Source organism: Lepidochelys kempii, chromosome 8 (assembly GCF_965140265.1).
Source record: "Lepidochelys kempii isolate rLepKem1 chromosome 8, rLepKem1.hap2, whole genome shotgun sequence".
In the NCBI taxonomy this organism is placed as follows: domain Eukaryota; kingdom Metazoa; phylum Chordata; order Testudines; family Cheloniidae; genus Lepidochelys; species Lepidochelys kempii.
The window spans coordinates 67,212,466-67,229,840 of record NC_133263.1 but is presented as its reverse complement, the minus strand read 5'-3'; the positions used below and the strand labels follow the sequence as shown (position 1 = coordinate 67,229,840).

The 17,375-nt window shown below is 41.4% G+C and overlaps 1 protein-coding gene across 2 annotated transcripts in view; it reads left to right on the top strand.

The window, feature by feature from the left end:
- NTNG1 (netrin G1) overlaps window positions 1-17,375 on the top strand; it is a 199,058-nt gene that overhangs the window by 63,333 nt on the left and 118,350 nt on the right. For both annotated transcript variants that reach the window (XM_073356855.1, XM_073356854.1), the window contains exon 2: window positions 15,672-16,312. In XM_073356855.1, the coding sequence (XP_073212956.1) occupies window positions 15,672-16,312 (641 nt within the window). The remainder of the gene's footprint in view (window positions 1-15,671; window positions 16,313-17,375) is intronic.

Genomic DNA, 17,375 nt, shown 5'->3' with positions numbered 1-17,375 from the left:
AATTATTAAACAATTTGTAAGCCCCAGGGGGATAATTGGACTACAAGGAATAGCCAGCATGTATTTGTCAAGAAGAAAATCTGCCAGACCAAGATAATTTTCCTTCTTTGACAGGGTTACTGACCTAGTGGATAGGGAGGAAGCAGTAGGTATGAGATATCTTGATTTTAGTAAAGATTTTGACAGTCGCACATTACATCTCAAAAGCCAAGATGAAATTACTATAAGGTGTGTGTACAACTGGTTGAAAGACTGTACTCAAAGAGTAGTTATCAGTTATCAGTCAGGCTCAGGTCCCACAGGAGTCAGTCCTGGGACCGGTACTATTCAAGGTTTTCATTAATGATTTAGATAATGGTGTGGAGAATATGTTTATAAAATTTGCCAATGACATCAGGCTGGGAAGCGTTGCAAGCTCTTGGGAGGACAGGATTAGCATTCAAAACAACCTTGACAAATGGGAGAATTCATCTGTCTTCAACCAGATGAAATTTAATAAAGACAAATGCAAGGTACTTCACTCAGGAAGGAAAAGTCAAATACACAGATATAAAATGGGGAATATCTGGCTAGGTAGTCCCACTGAAGAGAATCTGGGGGTTGGGTATAGTGGATCACAGATTGAATATGAATCAACAATCTGATGCAGTGAAGAAAAAGCTAATATCATTGATGTATTATACTGTAACAGCCTTGTCTTATGTGAGACATGGGAGGTAATTGTCCTGCTATGATTGGCACTGGTGAGGCTTTAGCTGGAGTAGTGTCCATTTTGGGGCACTACACTTTAGGAAAGATGAGAATAAATTGGAGAGAGTCCAGAGGAGAGCAACAAAAATGAGGAAAGGTTAAAAAAACTGGCATATTTAGTCTTGAAAAAAAGAAGATTGAGAGGGTACCTGATAACAGTCTTCAAATATGTTAAGGGATGCTATAAAGAGGACTGTGATCAATTGTTCTCTGTGTCCACTGAAGGTAGGCCAAGAAGATATGGGCTTAATCTGCATCAAGGGAGATTTAGGCTACATATTAGGAAAAGCTTTCTGGCTATAAAGGTAATTAAGTCCAGAATAGGCTGCCAAAGGAGCTGATAGAATCCCCACCATTGGAGGTTTTTAAAAACAGCTTGGACAAACGCTTGTCAGGAATGGTCTAGGTTTACTTGGTCCTGACATAGTGCAGGAGTCTGGACTTTATGACTGCTCATGTTCCCCTTTAGCCCTACATTTCTATGATTCTATTACTTTGGTTACTCAAACTTAAACAAACACTAGACAGAGGAACCAGAGAAATCATAGACGATTTCCTTGATATAGTTCAGACAGCACCTACCAATAGGATCCCAGTCTTACTGGCCTCTAGGCATTACCCCAATATAAAAGTTGTTAATAATTATCTCAGATACCTGCTGATACAAAAGGAAAATGCAAGTATTTCATTCTTCAAGGAACAGAAAAGGGCACAGCAGAATCTATATTAGTGCCAGTAGATTTGTTAAAAGGCACCCGTAAGTCCAAAATCCCCAAGTGGCAAATCATGGCTGCAATGGCATCAGCAAGGTTGCCAAGTAAAAGTTAGCACTGCCACACATAGTACAATCCACTCGGAATGAGTAGGCTGTGTCTGAGAAAGCAGCTAGAGACTTGGGCGTGAAGTAGTCTCTTTGTCTAAGCAAGTGACTTGAAAAGTGAGTCAAAATCTATTATCCATGGGTTTTTTTAAAGATAGAAGTGCAATTAAAGTAGCAAAAAAGAGAGAATGTACAGACAGGCATCAAGTGGCTATGCTAGTGTGATGATGTATATTAATGACACCTTGTATTAGTGACACTGCTAATCTGTATTAAATCTCTGAGTATGCCTGGTGTGAACTAGAAGTTTTCAGAAGCTTAAACAGACTCAGAGTGAGCAAGATACTCACTCAATTAATATTAACATAGGCACAATGAGAGGGAAATATATTTAATCTTCTTAAATGGAAACACAAACGTTAAAGGTTGCTGCTATATTTGTGACCCATAATATTCAAGAGAGGCATGGTCTAGTAGCCAGTGGAGCCAGGAATGCTTCAAACTGAATGGTATTGGCAAATCATTAGGATCTAATCTGGAAAGATGCAGATGTGAACCTGCAAGGTGATGCGCACTCCTTAGTTTCCATTGACTTTAATCTCTTTACTTCTTTCTTCTTCCTATGTAAATTTGGCATAAGACATATTTGCCTGTGTCACACAATAACATTTACCTCACAGAGGTCAGGGGTGTTCTGGGCATTAATTAATTAAGTATTGCAGGATGTAGGGCCCAAGGACCAGATCTTTAGGCACCTAAATATGTTTAATATCTGGCCTGCCGGGTCTACCCACATGGATTCTACTGTAAGATTAGAGCCTTAGTTTGTAATACAGTTTGAAGATAAAAAGTGCATGGAGGTGATAAGTATTACTATTAATATTTAGCAAACCAGTCTTCCCTAGTTTAATCTTTTAAAATCTCCGTAGAAGCTATTGATGTAGAAACTTTCTTTTCCCCTGGTTTTGAAGAATTCATGTGGCTCAGCTTGTGGCTCAAAGTTCAAAGTGCTTGTCTGACCCTCCAAATACTTCTCACTTGGGAGCTCTGTGAAACAGCATCAATCCTCCATTGAGATTCTAATACTTAAATCACTTTAACTTAAAATGCTCGCAGCCAGTGCAGTGTTTAAAATGTTATTGATGCTGAAGTGTTCTTATCTATAATCATCCCTGTTCTCATAATATCAACAAAAAGAAAACGAGTACTTGTGGCACCTTAGAGACTAACCAATTTATTTGAGCATGAGCTTTCGTGAGCTACAGCTCACTTCATCGGATGCATACCGTGGAAACTGCAGCAGACTTTATATACACACAGAGAATATGAAACAATACCTCCTCCCACCCCACTGTCCTGCTGGTAATAGCTTATCTAAAGTGATCATCAAGTTGGGCCATTTCCAGCACAAATCCAGGTTTTCTCACCCTCCATCCCCCCACACACAAATTCACTCTCCTGCTGGTAATAGCCCATCCAAAGTGACAACTCTCTACACAATGTGCATGATAATCAAGTTGGGCCATTTCTTGCACAAATCCAGGTTCTCTCACCCCCTCACCCCCCTCCAAAACACACACACACAAACTCACTCTATGCACTATAAGGTGGGTAGAAAGCTGGCTAGATTGTCGGGCTCAACGGGTAGTGATCAATGGCTCCATGTCTAGTTGGCAGCCGGTATCAAGTGGAGTGCCCCAAGGGTCGGTCCTGGGCCCGGTTTTGTTCAATATCTTCATAAATGATCTGGAGGATGGTGTGGATTGCACTCTCAGCAAATTTGCGGATGATACTAAACTGGGAGGAGTGGTAGATATGCTGGAGGGGAGGGATAGGATACAGAAGGACCTAGACAAATTGGAGGATTGGGCCAAAAGAAATCTGATGAGGTTCAATAAGGATAAGTGCAGGGTCCTGCACTTAGGATGGAAGAATCCAATGCACCGCTACAGACTAGGGACCGAATGGCTAGGCAGCAGTTCTGCGGAAAAGGACCTAGGGGTGACAGTGGACGAGAAGCTGGATATGAGTCAGCAGTGTGCCCTTGTTGCCAAGAAGGCCAATGGCATTTTGGGATGTATAAGTAGGGGCATAGCGAGCAGATCGAGGGACGTGATCGTTCCCCTCTATTCGACATTGGTGAGGCCTCATCTGGAGTACTGTGTCCAGTTTTGGGCCCCACACTACAAGAAGGATGTGGATAAATTGGAGAGAGTCCAGCGAAGGGCAACAAAAATGATTAGGGGTCTGGAACACATGACTTATGAGGAGAGGCTGAGGGAGCTGGGATTGTTTAGCCTGCAGAAGAGAAGAATGAGGGGGGATTTGATAGCTGCTTTCAACTACCTGAAAGGGGGTTCCAAAGAGGATGGCTCTAGACTGTTCTCAATGGTAGCAGATGACAGAACAAGGAGTAATGGTCTCAAGTTGCAGTGGGGGAGGTTTAGATTGGATATTAGGAAAAACTTTTTCACTAAGAGGGTGGTGAAACACTGGAATGCGTTACCTAGGGAGGTGGTAGAATCTCCTTCCTTAGAGGTTTTTAAGGTCAGGCTTGACAAAGCCCTGGCTGGGATGATTTAACTGGGAATTGGTCCTGCTTTGAGCAGGGGGTTGGACTAGATGACCTTCAGGGGTCCCTTCCAACCCTGATATTCTATGATTCTATGATTCACTATCCTGCTGGTAATAGCTCATCCAAAGTGTCGAGAGTGGTCACTTTGGATGAGCTATTACCAGCAGGATAGTGAGTTTGTGTGTGTGTTTTCTGGAGGGGGGTGAGGGGGTGAGAGAACCTGGATTTGTGCAAGAAATGGCCCAACTTGATTATCATGCACATTGTGTAGAGTTGTCACTTTGGATGGGCTATTACCAGCAGGAGAGTGAATTTGTGTGTGGGGGGGTGGAGGGTGAGAAAACCTGGATTTGTGCTGGAAATGGCCCAACTTGATGATCACTTTAGATAAGCTATTACCAGCAGGACAGTGGGGTGGGAGGAGGTATTGTTTCATATTCTCTGTGTGTATATAAAGTCTGCTGCAGTTTCCACGGTATGCATCCGATGAAGTGAGCTGTAGCTCACGAAAGCTCATGCTCAAATAAATTGGTTAGTCTCTAAGGTGCCACAAGTACTCCTTTTCTTTTTGCGAATACAGACTAACACGGCTGTTACTCTGAAACCTGTCATAATATCAACAATAATTCTTAGCACTTAAATAGCACTTTTCCTCGTGAAAGCTCATGATACACATTCACTAGTGTACTATCAACTAGCTAATGTTTGCAAGGTGCTTTGAAAATGTATACCATGATGTCACAGATTCTGATCCCCTTACTCACATTGAGTACTACCTCATTCTGTTAACAGTCCCACTGATTTCAATTGTACTGTTCATGGAGTAATATACTATGCAGCCTGAGTGAGGGTATCATATTCTAGCTCTATAAAACTAAAAATATTATCTATGTTTATAGTCACTTTGAAGATGTAAAGTGCTGCATAAGTGCAATTGTTGCTAATAATTAAGTAATTAATCATCCACAAGGTACAGCATGGTACTTAATGTCTTTCTCTTGTGATGACCTTTTGGGAAAGTAATAAATAATGACTGTCCTATTATTTTCCTATTATTTATTTTAATGCAATATTTTACTACAGGACCTGACTTTAAGTCTTGCTTGATTCAGTCTATATTTATTCCTTGTCTAGTATATCTGAGCTAACTACTTGGAGACAGCAGTATAAAAATCGGCTTCTGTGACTGGCTTCTTGAGAATTTATTTTGCTCTTTCCTAAAATGTCGGCCTGCTTGACCTCTGCGGCCTTCACCAGTTTGAAAATCCAAGCCATAATCCTCTGTAGGGATTTAGCCAGGTGTCTATTACAGCATGTAATCTGTGATACAGCTTCCAATATTCACGCAGCAGAAAGGTTAAGCTCCCCATCTTTGTTCCCGAGTAAAAAAGTCCACAAGGTGTTAGTGTGTACAGGGAGCAGATTGAAACAAGCAACAGCTTCAATCAAGTCCTAAGCCTGTGTATATGCCACAGAAGAATCTTTGTGATGAGAGGAGGGAGGCCCCTCAGCTGAGAAGGAGCAATCGGATTTTAACCCTTGAGAAGCAACTGCAAAACCCCTTTTCACGAGTACCTCCATTATAGCTCAACTACTGAATTGCTGTAGATCTTTGCCTTTAACATGAATATTTATCCTATTATCCCATTTGTTGCCACGTTCTCTAGTGTTACCAATGGCAAGCCGTGGAAGTTTTCTAACAAGGAGAAGAATAAAATGTCAGCTGTAGTTCAGCTCTCAATGCTCCTTTCTGTGAACGACAGTCTGTGCAGCCAAGCGGAGCAACCTGAGGGTTTTTTTTTTTTCAGCCTTGTCTACTTCACAAAATGTTATTGTGTTCAAACACCATTGTGAAGATTCAAGTTCTCTGACACAATACAGACCAAAACTAACCCATCAGTGTAGACCAGAACAAACTGTACTCAGCTAATCATGATGAAACCCTGCTGGGACCAGTAAGACCTGGACAGCATTGTGTCAGCTAACCCAGCTCTTCTCAGGCATGTCTGAACATGATCATATTTTGTAAGAGAGACAAGCCCCATAGAATGCTGCTACTGCAGTATAGAACAAGTCCAGTGCTCTTTTAAAACTTTTCCAGTGTGTCAGAATGTTTCACTAACATCCTGATGTCCCAAAGTGTCAGGAGGCAAAATAGTAACAGCATAGTGCGACTGGCTTTCAGGTGCTAATTAATAACAACCTCAGAGAGGTACTGTAAAATAAGACACTTCCTTTAGAAGGTGATAATGTAGGGAAAACCTTCATCATCCTTCTATTTTTATTGTCAGGAAGTATTTAGAGGCATTAGCTGTTCAATTATTTAGAAAATTCTAATGGTTTAAATATTGTTTTAAAAAGTTGTGAGTATTTTCCACCTTGTCCAGCTGAAGAGCTGTTGCATGGAGCACTTACACTAAAATTTACTTAATGCTGCCTGTTGGTCACAAAATAATTACTCAATGCTGTAGTCTGTTAGATGTTGGTAACAAAGAATTTTCTTAGTTTTGACAAATAAGACAAAGTTCCTCTTTGATGTATCCGTTTTCTTGTTAGTGCTGTTAAGGAGGATTATCACCTAGATGAAGCTATTAAACTTTGACAGGTTTCAGAGTAACAGCTGTGTTAGTCTGTATTCGCAAAAAAAAAAAGGAGTACTTGTGGCACCTTAGAGACTAACCAATTTATTTGAGCATGAGCTTTCGTGAGCTACAGCTCAGTTTCCACGGTATGCATCCGATGAAGTGAGCTGTAGCTCACGAAAGCTTATGCTCAAATCAATTGGTTAGTCTCTAAGGTGCCACAAGTACTCCTTTTCTATTAAACTTTGTAATTCATCTTTTTAATGGTGATTGTTTTCATACTAACTTATTCTAAGGACCTGATTCTCATTTACGCTAGGACCCCTTTATTCCATTCTGGCAGTGTAAAGGGGACTTAAAGTGAGGGAGTAGAATGGTCCCACCCCCAGTCTGACAGCCTCTGTGCTGTTGAGGAGGATGAAAATCTCAGGGAAGGAGAACATCAAACTGGAGCAGAGGGAAACAATCCCATACTTGGGACTCTCCTTCCAGATGATGTTGTGGTATCCTCTCGCACTGAGGATACCTCACCGGGGGAGGGAACTCCAGATATTAGGAAGACACAGGTAATAGTTATGGGGGATTCGATCATTAGAAACATAGATAGCAGGGTTTGTGATGACCAGGATAACTGCATGGTGACCTGCCTGCCTGGTGCGAAGGTTGAAGATCTCTTGAGACATCTAGATAGACTTATGTGTAGTGTAGGGGAGGAGCCGGTGGTCGTGGTACATGTAGGTACCAATGACATAGGGAAGGATAGGAGAGAGGTCCTGGAGGCCAAATTTAGGCTGCTAGATAAGAGATTGAAGTCCAGGATCTCCATGAGTAGCATTCTCTGAAATGCTTCCAGTTCCATGCACAGGGCCAGTTAGACAGGCAGAACTGCAAGGTCTCAATGTGCGGGTGAGACGATGGTGTAGGGAGGAGGGGTTTAGATTAATTAGGAACTGGAGAAACTTTTGGGAAAGGGGGAGCCTATATAGAGAGGATGGGCTCCTCCTAAACCAAAATGGAACCAGATTGCTGGCATTTAAAATTAAAAAGGTCATAAAGCAGTTTTTAAACTAAGGGCAGAGGAAAGCCAACAGGTGCAGAGAAGTACATGGTTCAGACAGAGATATCCCTTAGGGGAGGATCTATTAAAGGAGACTCTGTATGTTCTAGTAAGGAGGAGGGGATGGAAGATGATAAAATACAGGTAGGATCTGATGAGAAACAGTCAGATGAAAGAGAGTCCCATTCAATTACATCATGTAATGGCAGACATCTAAAAAGTGACAAGTTTTTAAAGTGCTTATACACAAATGCTAAAAGTCTAAATAATAAAATGGGTGAACTAGAGAGCCTTGTTCAATATTAAATGAGGATATTGATACAATAGGCATCACAGAAACTTGGTGGAATGAGGATAGTCAATGGGACACAGTAATATTAGGGTACAAAATATATCAGAAGGACAGAACAGGTTGTGCTGGTGGGGGAGTGACACTATGTGTGAAAAAAAGCGTAACCAAACTGTTCCATAGAATCTCTATGGATAGTAATTCCACGCTCTAGTAATAAGAATATAGCAGTAGGGATGACCAGGATGGTGATAGTGACTGTGAAATGCTCAGGGAGATTAGTGAGGCTGTAAAAATTAAAAAAAACAATAATAATGGGGGATTTCAACTATCCCCATATTGACTGGGTACATGCCATCTCAGGACAGGATCCAGAGATGAAGTTTCTTGACACCTTAAATGATTGCTTCTTGGAGCAGCTAGTCCCAGAACCCACAAGAGGAGAGCCAGTTCTTGATTTAGTCCTAAGTGGAGCACACGATCTGGTCCAAGAGGTGAATTGGACCACTTGGTAATAGTCACCATACGATAATTAAATTTAACATCCTGGTGGTGAGGAAAACACCACAGCAGCCCAATACTGTAGCCAGGGCCGTCCCTAGATATTTTGGTGCCCTATGCAGCCCCCTCCCCTGCAGGGGGGGTGGCGGCCCCAGGCCTCTGCGAGGGGAGAGGTTGGGGGCAGGGGAAACGACCCCCCAGCATGAGCCGGCAGAGTGGAGCGGGTTGGGGCCAGGTCACTCCACTTCCTGCCACCTGGTGAGTGCAGGGCAGGCCAACCCTGCACTCACGGGGCAGCAGGAAGTGGAGTGACCAGGCCCCAGCCCACTCCATCCCCTCCCCTGGCTCCCAGACTTGGGGGGTAGGGGGAACTGCCTCCCAGCACTCACCGGCGGCACGGCTGGGAGCCAGCGGAGCAGAGCAGGCTGGGACCAGGTAGCTCCACTTCCTGCCACCCAGTGAGTGCAGGGTACACCCGACCCCTGCTGCAGTCCCCCAGGACATTGCTCAGGGGAAGGGGTGGAGTGGGGGCAGGACTGGGGTGGAGCAGGGGCGGGGACCATGGGGAAGAGGTGGGGTGGGGGCATCTTTCTTGGCCAGGTCAGCCAGCCAGGGGATTGGGCTGGCTGCTGGAGCAGCACGCAGCTGCGTAGGGCACCAGAAAATTTGGGGCAATTTGGTGCCCCACATTTCCTGGTGCCCTACGCAGCTGTGTAGTTGCCATATGCGTAAGGACAGCCCTGACTGTAGCGTTTAATTTCAGAAAGGGGAACTACACAAAAATGAGGAAGTTAATTAAACAGAAATTAAAAGGTACAGTGACAAAAGTGAAATCCCTGCAAACTGCATGGAAACTTTATAAAGACACCATAATAGATGCTCAACTTAAATGTATACCCCAAATTAAAAAACATAGTAAGAGAACCAAAAAAGTGCCACCATGGCTAAACAACAAAGTAAAAGAAGCAGTGAGAGACAAAAATGCATTTAGAAAGTGGAAGTTAAATCTTAGTGAGGAAAATAGAAAGGAGCATAAACTCTGGCAAATGAAGTGTAAAAATATAATTAGGAAGGCCAAAAAAGAATTTGAAGAACAGCTAGCCAAAGACTCAAAAAGTAATAGCAAAACCCTTTTAAAATTACATCATAAGTAGGAAGCCTACTAAACAATCAGTGGGGCCGCTGGACAATCAAGATGATAAAGGAGCACACAAGGACAATAAGGCCATTGCGGAGAAACTAAATGAATTCTTTGCATTGGTCTTCACAGCTGAGGATGTGAGGGAGATTCCCAAACCGGAGCCATTCTTTTTAGGTGACAAATCTGAGGAATCTGTCCCAGATTGAGGTGTCATTAGAAGAGGTTTTGGAACAAATTGATAAACTAAACAGTAATAAGTCACCAGGACCAGATGGTATTCACCCAAGAGTTCTGAAGGAATTCAAATGTGAAATTGCAGGACTACTAACTGCAGTCTGTAACCTATCATTTAAATCAGCTTCTGTACCAAATGACTGGAGGATAGCTAATGTGATGCCAATTTTTAAAAAGGACTCCAGGGGTTATCCCAGCAATTACAGCCGGTAAACCTGATTTCAGTACTGGGCAAACTGGTTGAAACTATAGTAAAGAACAAAATTATCCCAGACATAGATGAATATAATTTGTTGGGGAAGAGTCAACATGTTTTTTGTAAAGGGAAATCATTACCTCACTAATCTACTAGAATTCTTTCAGGGGGTCAACAAGCATGTGAAAGAGGGGGATCCAATGGATATAGTGTACTTAGATTTTCAGAAAGTCTTTGACAGGGTCCCTCACCAAAGGCTCTTAAGCAAAGTAAGCTATCATGAGATAAGAGGGAAGGTCCTTTCATGGTTTGGTAACTGGCTAAAAGATAGGAAACAAAGGGTAGGAATAAACAGTCAGTTTTCAGAATGGAGAGAGGTAAATAGTGCTGTCCCCTAGGGGTCTGTACTGGGACCAGTCCTATTTAACATATTCATAAATGATCTGGAGAAAGGGGTAAACAGTAAGGTGGCAAAATTTGTAGATGATACAAAACTACTCAAGATAGTTAAGTCCCAGGCAGACTGTGAAGAGCTACAAAAGGATCTCACAAAACTGGGCGACTGGGATACAAAATGGCAGATGAAATTCAGTGTTAATAAATGCAAAGTAATGCACATTGGAAAACATAATTCCAACTATACATATAAAATGATGGGGTCTAAATTAGCTGTTACCACTCAAGAAAGAGATCTTGGAGTCATTGTGGATAGTTCTCTAAAAACATCCACTCAATGTGCAGCAGCAGTCAAAAAAGTTAACAGAATGTTGTGAATCATTAAGAAACGGATAGATAATAGGACAGAAAATATCATGTTGCCTCTATATAGATCCATGGTATACCCACATTTTGAATACTGTGTGCAGATGTGGTCGCTGCAACGCAAAAAAGATATATTGGAATTGGAAAAGGTTCAGAAAAGGGCAACAAAAATTATTAGGGATATGGAATGGCTACAATCTGAGGAGAGATTAATAAAACTGGGACTTTTCAGCTTGGAAAAGAAACAACTAAGGAAGGATATTATACAGGTCTATAAAAACATGATTGGCGTGGAGAAAGTAAATAAGGAAGTGTTATTTACTCCTCATAACACAAGAACTAGGAGTCACCAAATGAAATTAATAGGCAGCAGGTTTAAAACAAACAAAAAGAAGTATTTCTTCACACAACGCATAGTCAACCTGTGGAATTCCTTGCCAGAGGATGTTGTGAAGGCCAAGATTATAACAGCACTGAGAATAAATTAGAAAAAGATCTATTTCATTGTAATCTAATCAGACACCATGAATTTTAACATTATCTTAAAAACATAGGGACAGGAAGACAAATCACAAACAGAGGCAATTTCCCCAATGTCTGTACAGAAGTGAGGAAAAATGGATATTCATATTTCATGAAACTGTAGCTAACCAGACTTAGTCTGATTCTCATTTACACTAGTGCCCCTTTAAACCACTGCTCTGGCTGTGTAAAGGGGCCTTAAAATGGATATTAATATAACTAGGGCCCTACCAAATTCAGGGTCCATTTTGGTCAATTTCACAGTCCTAGGATTTTAAAATTGTAAATTTCATGATTGCAGCTATGTAAGATCATAAGAGCAGCCATACTGGATCAGAGCAAAGGTCCATCTAGCCCTAGTATAGTCAATAGCTATTTGCCAGGATGGGCAGTGATGGTGTCCCTATCCTCTGTTTACCAGAAGCTGGGAATGGGTGACAGGGGATGGATCACTTGATGATTACCTGTTCTGTTCATTCCCTCTTGGGCACCTGGCATTGGTCACTGTCAGAAGACAGGATACTGGACTAGATGGACCTTTGGTCTGACCCAGTGTGGTCATTCTTATGTTCTTAAATAGCTGCAATTATGTAGTAATTTTTGTTGTCAGAAGGGGATCGCGGTGCAATGAAGTTTGAGAATTGCTGATTTAGATATTTCATTGTTGCTAGCTTCATGATTTTATTCCAAGTCCTATGGTATTTAGTGTTTCCTCCAAGTCCCAACTCCTGGAGTCTTGTGAAAATATGAGGCTCTCAGCCTTCATTTAAAAAAGAATAAACTCCTATCCCTGATAGTTGTTGAGAAAAACTTGAAAATATGAGCCAAGTGCACCCTAAAGACTCAAAAACCAAAAGGCAAATAAAAAGAATCCAAAGGATGGATGGATGGATGGATATTTTAAGTCAATCTTATGTTTTCTTCAGGCCATGATTTTTGAACACTTGGAGTTGGCAGTACTGACAGTGATAACGATTACTCTTTGTTTTCAGTGAAAAAATTCAGAGAGGGTAAAATCTACCCCGTCCATTGGACCAGGCTTGCCTAAAAATAGGTTTTAATGAATATGAAGTGGTCCATAGGATTTGTGCTGACCCTCAGCTCAGGATGAATTTCATCCCCAATGAATTGAGTTCTCATTTGCACTCTTCACAGAATCAATATCTGTTTGGTATAAACCGAAAAGATTCAATATTTAATATCTAGTGGATTTTTATAAGGTCAGTAATAACTTGAATTTATACATCTTCCATCCCAAAGCACAATATAAACAGATAGGAATTAAAATGCAGCCATCTCTCTTGTGAAGAATAGCAGCACTGGTGACATAGAGAGTTCCATTAATTATGGAATATTTAATTTGCATTGTGCATGGAAGCCTGGAGAGAGCAATAATACAACAATCAGAGATCTCACAAACAGGATTAGGGTGGCTTGGCAGCAGTCAGACTACGTCTACCTAGCAGCACTTTACTTGTATGGGAATATCAATATACTGTACCGGCAAAGTGTTCCTAGTACGGATGCAGCAATACCAGCAGCTGCGCTTTGTACCAGTATAGTAAGGTACAGTTTTGCTGATATTACTGCATCTATACTATGGGCTTCTGCCAACACAGCTGTGTTCATTAGGGAACCACACCTCTTCACAGATATCGCTGTGCCAGCAGAAGTCTGTAGCATAGACCTGGCCTCAGCAGCACATTACCGTATTTGCCAACAAACGAGATCAGCCTTTAATCTTTTGGGGGATTAGACTATGCTGACCTCTAAAATGTAGAGATGGGAGAGTTTGTTCCAGTAAAGTTTGTCTGACTACCTTGAAGTTACCTGTTTTGATTGTCCCTAAGGCAAGCCCTGTCCCTGGAAGGAGGGTGCATTCACTGATTACATCTGCTACATACATCATTAGCAATCATAGTTTTGTGAAGCCTCTTCACCTGCCCAAAGATCAATCTGAAAACAACAAGCAAAGTTCAATCTTTTCCCACCCAATCATCTAATTAATTTCATTGTACAGTTACTGTCTGCTCCGGTTACTGTAAGGTAAATAGCCTTCCTTTATCCGTTCTGGTTCATGAAACATTGTCTCTGCTGATATCCTGGGACCAGTGGATAGTTTTTAACATAAAAATGACAACAGACCCACATGTGTGCTTGCCGACTGTGCTGTAGAAGACCAAAGCCATTTTTCTGTTCTGCTTAATATAAATGTCTGTGCCTTGCTATCCAGTAGCTTTGATTTTCTCTGTTTGATATTCCTGAACTCTAGATGAAGTAGCTTTTGCCAGAAAGGAGATTGTAGCATGCATGTTCATGGCTCTACTGATAGCTTAATGTGGACAGACTCTGAAGTGACCATATTGTTCAAGTAAATTTCCAGTGATAATGCTGACCTCTTTCTGTAAAATATAACTCCTAACAGATTCCACAGTATTTATAGGCTCCCTGAAAAAAGCCCAAGCAAGGTTGCAGATCTTTGCATTTGTGTCCCTGGGTATGTTTTTAAACTGAGTTTAATTAATAAAAAACTTAGTGGTTTATCCATCCTGCTTAGAAAGTATTGTTATTTTTCCCTCTTTGCTTTATTTGGTCCCTTCTAACCTATGATTCTATGATGCATAGAAATAGTGATCCTGAGCTTGAAAGCAGGAAAACTGTAACAAGGATCTTCTCAAATTACAGCTGCGTGTTTAGAGTCTGTCAATCTAATAAGCAGCGTTCTGTTTTTCAAATAACCCATTTTCTTCTTTTGCATTATATTTGAGTCTCTATGAATTATTGTCGGTTATGATATTCAGCTACATTAATGGGAAAGAGTGAGAGTATTTCTCTGAGTAGGTAGGAGAAAGTTGCCTCTAGGGAGGTCAGAGCAAGTGCTTAAGACCCTTTTCTTGCCTTCAACTTGAGTATGTCAGGGACTGTGGCAGTGACCAAGGTGGAAACTCATTATTTGAGACCCAGCTCATTCAGTGGGTGTGATTGCAAAGCTTCAGATCCCTAAGGTCTTGAGATGGAAAGAAACATAATTGCAACGATAAGGGAAAAAAGGAAAATTAATTACATAAGGGTCTATTCTCCCATCAATATGTGAGTCGAACTCCTGTTAATGTGAGGAAGAGGAACCCTTATGCATAGATGGGACCATATAGACCTCCAGCTGCTGCAATTTAACTCTAAAAAATACAGAGCAGTAACTGTTTTCTGAAACAAATAAGAAATTATTAAGTAGCCAAATATTAATGTACTGATGAAAGCTTCTAGATTAGGTAGACATGATCCAGTACAGCTTAAAGTAGCCAATAGCTTGCAATGGTTTATCAAGTTATCCCCAGCCTCCAGATGAAGTAGCTTTTGTGAGGAGGAAGACGATTGTAGTGTGCAAGTTAATGCATCAAAAGGCCCAGAGCAGAATAATTCACTTTCACCTTGTTATAGAGGACAAGTAGTAGTAAAAGTTACACATTATTGGTAAGTTTATGTGGTGTTGTTTTTTTTTAAACTCGACACACAGTTCAAACCTCCAGCCACCTAAGCAGCCTTCCAGCTGGACCTGCTGACTCTCCTACCTAATCAAGTGGTGGATTATTTTATCCTGATAAATTGGAGCCCATGTCTGGTAAAAAGTCTTTCCTGAAGTACTTCACTAGCCTATAGCTAATAGGGTGGTAGGTGTCTGGACCAAAACCCAGAGTGCACTGTGTTTCTAATGATTTGTAGTGAACAGTGTAAACATTTTAAGGGAAGACATTACTAAACAGGAACACAGTTAAGTATGATAAATTTGAGGCCAGGGGAAAAGGAAGCATGAAAGCTGTAGTGGGTATGGTTTCATATTGCACACATAGAGAACGTATTGCTGATTCTAAAGCACTTCTCCTAAAAGTGGCTTTTTTATGAACTGTGCCCTTGAGGAATGTACTTGTGTTAAAAAGAAATTCTCCTTGCTTCGCTGCTACATCTTTGAAGAATCAGAGTTATTGAGCCTTTAGACATTTGCTCATTGTTCTTGTGCTTTTGTGACTAGATTACTGGCCCAACACATGCGTAATTTAATAAATAAAGCAATGAGGAGAAATCTAGTTAAGATAAACAAAGATATTTTTACAAACATTTATTTTCTTTCTTAGACAATAGAAACAATAGAAAGGCAATTCTAATTTGTCAAGCAAAGAATGTCTTTATGTACTGTAGGCATTCATATAATACTGCTTGTAAAACTGTTTTGTTCTTCTTTCATAGGGGAATCCCTACATGTGCAATAATGAATGTGATGCAAGTACCAATGAACTGGCACATCCACCTGAACTGATGTTTGATCTTGAAGGAAGACATCCCTCCACATTTTGGCAGTCTACAACGTGGAAAGATTATCCAAAACCTCTCCAGGTTAACATTACCCTCTCCTGGAACAAAACCATTGAACTAACAGATAACATAGTTATCACCTTTGAATCTGGCCGTCCAGACCAAATGATCCTGGAGAAATCACTTGACTATGGGCGAACATGGCAGCCATACCAGTATTATGCCACAGACTGCTTAGACGCTTTCCATATGGATCCAAAATCAGTGAAGGATTTATCACAGCACACAGTCCTAGAAATCATTTGCACAGAAGAATACTCCACTGGGTACATGACAAATAGTAAAATCATCCACTTCGAGATCAAAGATCGATTTGCATTTTTTGCTGGACCTCGGCTTCATAATATGGCTTCCCTGTATGGCCAGCTTGACACAACCAAGAAGCTGAGAGATTTCTTTACCATCACAGACCTGAGGATAAGATTGCTCAGACCAGCAACTGGGGAAATATATGTAGATGAGCAGCACTTGGCACGCTACTTTTATGCAATCTCAGACATAAGGGTATATGGAAGGTAAGAGAATATGAGTCTTTAAGAATGAGTAAATATGTCTGTCCTTAAAGGATGCCCACAAAATGTCCCCCCTCAAAATGTCAGCAATTTCTACTGAAATGTTTTCCCAGAAATGTAGCTCAATAAAAAAACAGTTTCTTAAAGTATTAGATGCTTTTTTGAGTCAGCAGTACTAAGTCATCAAAGTCCTACTGTCACTAAACTTGACAACTCTCTGTACATCTTAAGAGTGGAATACTTTTAACAGCTTCTTACACTAGGTCTGGGATGTCCAAGCTTTTATGTCTGAGGGTGAAATTCATCCCAGCTGAAGGGACGCTCCACAGGGCTCTCCAGGCCAGGCTACCTTTACGCCTTTATGGCCTAAAGCCATTGAATTCACTGGGCTTTAATACAAGCCCTTACTGTAAGGTGTAATTGGTCTGAAGGGCCTTGGATGAGACCTCTGCAGTGGGGTGAATTTCACCCTTTCTGCAGGGTATAGTTCTGTTTAAGTGTAAAAAATAAACCAATGGTTTGAATAACACTAGGCTAATTTGGATAGGAACATAGACATTGCTTTAGACCAGGGGGTCATTTTAATGGAGTCGCCAAGGCTCGTGTTAGACTTGCTGGGGTCCAGGGCCCAAGCCCAAGCCCCACTGCCTGGGGCTGAAGCCAAAGCCTGAATCCCACAGCCCAGGGCTAAGGTTATATTCTCCCTGCCCAGGGCAGAAACTCTTGGGCTTCAGCTTTGGCTCCTCCCCAACCTACCTGGGGTAGCAGAGCTTGGGCTTTGGTCATCTTCTCCCCCCCTTCTCCATTCCCCCCCGGGGTCATATAGTAATTTTTGTTGTCAGAAGGGGGTCACGGTGCAATGAAGTTTGAGAACTGCTGCTTTAGACAGGTGGCCATCCTGTGTCTAGCAATGGCTAGTACCAGGTATAAATGTCTCATAATAGACATTTGTGCAAAACGTGCCTACGCAGAAAGTGTCTTCCTAATACCAGGAAGCTAGTGATTAGTTTATTACCTGAAGCATGAGGACTGATATCCTCTGAAAACGTTAATCATTGCTACAGGA